General features: G+C 52.9%; 1 protein-coding gene across 1 annotated transcript in view; it reads right to left on the reverse strand.

The window, feature by feature from the left end:
• Positions 1-5000, reverse strand: part of LOC134095471 (C-myc promoter-binding protein-like) — a 45197-nt gene that overhangs the window by 7716 nt on the left and 32481 nt on the right. The window contains exons 18-23 of the mRNA XM_062549031.1: positions 4714-4858; positions 4010-4117; positions 2776-2877; positions 2298-2441; positions 890-2100; positions 116-305 (exon numbers count right to left, since the gene is read on the reverse strand). Coding sequence (XP_062405015.1) covers positions 116-305; positions 890-2100; positions 2298-2441; positions 2776-2877; positions 4010-4117; positions 4714-4858 — 1900 coding nt within the window. The remainder of the gene's footprint in view (positions 1-115; positions 306-889; positions 2101-2297; positions 2442-2775; positions 2878-4009; positions 4118-4713; positions 4859-5000) is intronic.

The raw sequence follows: 5000 nt of genomic DNA on the forward strand, positions 1-5000 counted from the left end.
TGATGGTTAACGGGCATCAACTTGATCACAACACACACACACACACAAGCACACAGAAGTACAGTACATACATTAACACACACACACACACACACACACACACACACACACCTACCTGTGTGTATACTGCTGCGGCGGTTGGCGCTGGCCTGAGCGGCGGGGCTGCGCATGGGGCTCCGGCGGGGGCTGCGTCTAGGGCCCGGTCGCCGTGGGGAGAAGGGCCCGTCAGAAGACAGAAAGACTTCCTCTCCCTCCCCATCACACTCGTCATCATCCTCCACACTCAACTGGTCTGAGCTCATGTCCTGCACACACACACACACACACACACACACACACACACACACACACACACACATACAGGATCATTCACTGGATAATTCATTCTTATGGAATGTAAATGAAGTCTACCGAGGGTACCTGTTTATATCTCAGTGTTGTAGTTAAATAGACAGAAGAGTCGATATGATGGGGTATGTACAGTACATGGTTATTGTATGTGTGTGTGAATGCCATCAGGTATAGGAGGGATCTTTGAGTTTAAGCACATTGAATGACCATTGTGTATGATTAAAATGTGCTATAATATAAATATGTTTCCGTTTACATTTAAAAAGACCCTATGCAACTTTCTGCAGGAGACGATCGCTCCTTGTTTACATCTGGAAGTCTGAGATGAAGAACCACGCTTGCAATTTATATATTTAAATATAGCCTATACATGTATAAATATACACGCTAAAGCTGTCGGGGAAGCTCTGCAGAGAAAATGCAAGCATAAAACGAGCGAAAACGAAAAACGAAACCGAAACCAGAGATGAAATCGCCAATCCTGCATAGTTCCTCTTTAAGGGTATGTATTTGTATTCGAGAGTGTGCATGTGTGTACCTTGGTGGGAGTGGTGTAAGTGGCCAGGCGTGAGTACCAGCGGCTGGCCTTCTCGGCCACACCCTTCCCCGCCGACACCATGCTGCTCTTGAAGACGTCCAGCGAGGGCGTGAGCAGAGTGTCCAGCCCGAAGGAGGAGGAGTAGGGCGAGGGAGAGGGGGGCGGGGAGGCCAGGTCCGAGTGGGGGTCCCGGTCCCTCTCCTCGCCCCGCTGAGAGGCCCCCCCGTCGGGCGGATACCCGGGCGTGGACCACAGCCGGGCCCTGGCGTGGGTCGGCGTGTTGGCCTGGGGCGTGCGCGAGCGAACGCTCTGCGCGCTGTGCGAGTGCGCCACCTGCTGGTGCGAGTGGTAGGTGTGCGAGCGGGGCACGGAGAGCGCGCGGGACGAGCAGTGGGGCAGGCTGCCGCGCCGCGCCTCGTGCTGCTGGTGGTGGTGAGCGGCGCCCCCCGCTGGGCTGGCGGGGAAGCGCAGGTCCACGCTGCTGGGCGCGCGGCTGCTCAGCGGGCTGCCCATGTGGTTCATGTACATCTCGATCTCCTCGGCCAGGTCGCGCCGCATCCCCGGGGGCGTCCGGTCCCCGCCGGCCCCCTCGCTGGACACCTCCGCCGCCTCCGACTCCGTCTCGGCCGCCAGCAGCGACAGCGGGTCGAAGCCCGTCTCGATGCCCATGCGCTTGGCCGGGATGCCCAGCAGGACCGGGACCGACTGGCGCCGCGACCCCGCCGGCCTCTCCGAGTCCAGGTCCAAGTCCTCCAGGTCGAAGATGGCCGCCAGGTCGTTGTCCACCTTGTCGTCGTCGGTCCCCTCCTCGTCGCTGGAGTCCGGGTCCTCTTCGGCGTCCTCTGCGGTCGTGAGGGAGAGCCTGTGCACCGCCGGTTCGTCGTCGCGCAGGAGCGCGTGCGCCTGCTTGCTGTTCATTCCCAGCGTCTCGCATCGCCGGCTCTTGCGCAGGCTCCCCGAGAGGATCTTGGCGTCGTCTCCGAGGTTGCGGGCGATCTTGCGCGGGTCCGTCTCGCCCTGGTTCAGGCTCAGGCCCAGCACGGCGCCGGTGGGGGTGGCCGAGTCGCCGCTATGGCGACGACCTCTCATCCCAGGCTCCTCCACCAACCCGTCGGTCTTCTCGCGTAGGTTACCCAGGCGACGATGCAGACTGCCTCCCTGCATGACCCCGATGTCCTCTAAAGAGGAGGAGAAGAGTAGACCAGCAACGGCTAGAGAGGAGGAGAGAAGGAGTGCTGATTAAAAAGATGGGAGCCAACAGAGAGAAACTGAAAAGAAGTGATAAGCAGGAAAAGAGGGGGAGGTGTAGAGAAACATCTACATGGCACATCATTATGGTCTCTTTCACACGCACGCACGCACGCACGCACGCACACACACACACACACACACACACACACACACTGACCTGAGGAGCTTTCTTGTTTTTTAAGGGCAGGCCCATCAAAGCAGGAGTTGCCACGGACGATCCCTGGACGCGGCTGATTAGGAGCTGGGAAGTCCAGCTGTGGAAGACAGTCTCCACTGCCTTTGGCACTCTCTGTCTCAGACACTACACCAGAAACACCAAAAGTGTGTCACACAAAGTCACAAACACATATACACACACACACACACACACACAAGCAGACACACACACACCCACACACACACACACACACACACAAACAGAGATACACGAGACACATGATAAACAACTGTATTTACAGTTTTATTTTCTTCCACCAGAGAGCAGCATAATTCAACTGTGTGTTGTGTGTTGCTTTGTTTGTGGATTTGTTGTGTGCACATACAGTGTATGTGAAATGTACTGTATTTGTGCATGTAGGGTTTTGGTGTGTGTGCATGTGTGTGTGTGCATGTGCATGTGTGTGTGCTGTTCTCACAGGAGCTGCAGTCACTCTCCCTCTTCTCCTTCTCGGGGATGGTCTCTCCTCTCCGCACCTCTTCTTTAGACAGTGAGTTGTAGCCCAGATCTGACTGGTCACCTGGAAAAACACACACGCACACACACACACACACATACACACACAGGCACACATTATTCCCCAACAACATTACCAAATGCTCACTTACTACAATCCCTTGTCATCACTGGCTCTCTCTCAGTATGTATGATGGAGTGCTGGCTGATGACTGACCTTCTGGGCCGGCAGCGTGACTGATTTTATCAATGCTCTCGGTGAAGCTAAATCAGACCTTCCTTTATTCAAAGCCTATCAATCTTTTATTCTGGTGATTCTATATGCATAGTGATCCTAGCATACACACACACACGCACACACACTATCTTCACGTCACCTGCAACCTCATCTCAATGGAGCAGGCCACCACTGGACTGCCGCATAAAGCAGCGAGCCAAACTCCAACGCACTGATGATGAGGCTGGGTCACGAAATGCTTAGATACAGTACAGTTGTGTTTCTCAAGCCTCTGAAGACCCACAGCACGATGAGCTCAGGGGTGCTGGGAGCTGGGAGAATATTGAGGGGGGGGGGTTATAATAGAAAATGGGGGGGTTGTATAAGACCTGGGGGGACAAGATCTACACCATATATAATACTGACTTAGAGACTGAAACTACTGACGCGAAAGAGATCGGTCGATCCACAGAAACAGGACTGTGAGGTTATTACTCAGGAGAGCGTAACATTGTCAGGATGGAGAGAAAGGGCACAATGGGGGGAAAGAGAAAGAGAGAGAGAGAAAGAGAGAGAGAGAGAGGGTGATGATGGAAGAGTGCAGAAGGGAGGGAGAATTACCTGAGTGCAGAGCAGGTGTGTCCGAATCAGAGCACACACCCAGAGAGCAAGCTGCACAAGAGTCCCCGTTCACACTGCCCATGCTGGCTGCATGCAGGACACACGCATACACACACACACACACACACAAAGAATCATACAAACACACACACACACACACACGCATACACAAGCACGCAGAGCAAGGGGAAGGGGCAGACCATTGAGTGGAAGACAAGAGTGAAGGAGTGAAGTAATGGTAGAAAAGAATTGGGCAGTGTGTGTGTGTGTGTGTGTGTGTGTGTGTGTGTGTGTGTGTGTGTGTGTGTGTGTGTGTGTGTGTGTGTGTGTGTATCTGTGTTTTCGGAGGGTCTTGTACCTGTGCTAGATCTATCGTCAGTGGCCTCTACTTTGATAAGGTCAGCAGGGTTAGTCTCGTTGGAGCTGTCCATGCTGCCCTGACTCAGAGCGTCCAAATCACTGCCGTCTGCAGTCAGAGACAACAACAAACACACACACACACACACACACACAAACACACAAACAACACACAAACACATACACATTCCTGGAGTCAACACAACACACACAACATTCCACAAATCTGAACCGTGGCAGACTGTCACAGCAGAGCAGTGCAAGCACCATCAACACACAACGAGCTTTGTGGGTGCCGCAGCTCCCAGATACAATGATGTGGAAGTTCACACTGACAAAAAGCAGGCATGGCATCATGAAAACCACACATGCTTAAGTTTGTCACCAGGCGTGTGTGCAGAAGGACGTATGTACACTGTGAGATGAGTTTGTGCTTGTGTATGTGTGTGTTTGTGTATGGGCGAAGTAGTTATAAGAGTATTGTGTTTCTATGTGTGTGTGTGTGTGTGTGTGTAGAGTAGTAAGAATACTGAGTTTCTATGTGTGTGTGTGGATGGGTGTGTGTGGGTGTTACTGGAATGCGAGTATATGAGTGTGTGTGTATGTGTGAGTGTGTGTGTGTGTGTGTGTGTGTGTGTGTGTGTGTGTGTGTGTGTGTGTGTGTGTGTGTGTGTCTGTGTGTGTGTGAACATGAGCATGATTTACCTGAGGGAGGTGTGTGTGCAGACGGCTGCTGATGCTTCTTTAGAGCCTGTCTGAACTGGGCAACACCCAGAACCACATTCCTCAATTTCAGCCACAGGAAGTAGCCACCTCTGGTGCTGGACGGCCAAGTGCTCTCTAAAACAGCCTGCAAAGATACACACACACACACACACACACACACACACATTTGTCATCAAAAACGCAGTAACACGGCCTTGGAAATGACAGGCAGTTACTGCTCACAATAATGCAAAAGCATGCAGACTTAAGAAATGTAAACAAAGGGG

This window comes from Sardina pilchardus, chromosome 11 (assembly GCF_963854185.1).
Source record: "Sardina pilchardus chromosome 11, fSarPil1.1, whole genome shotgun sequence".
NCBI classification, from domain to species: Eukaryota; Metazoa; Chordata; class Actinopteri; order Clupeiformes; family Clupeidae; genus Sardina; species Sardina pilchardus.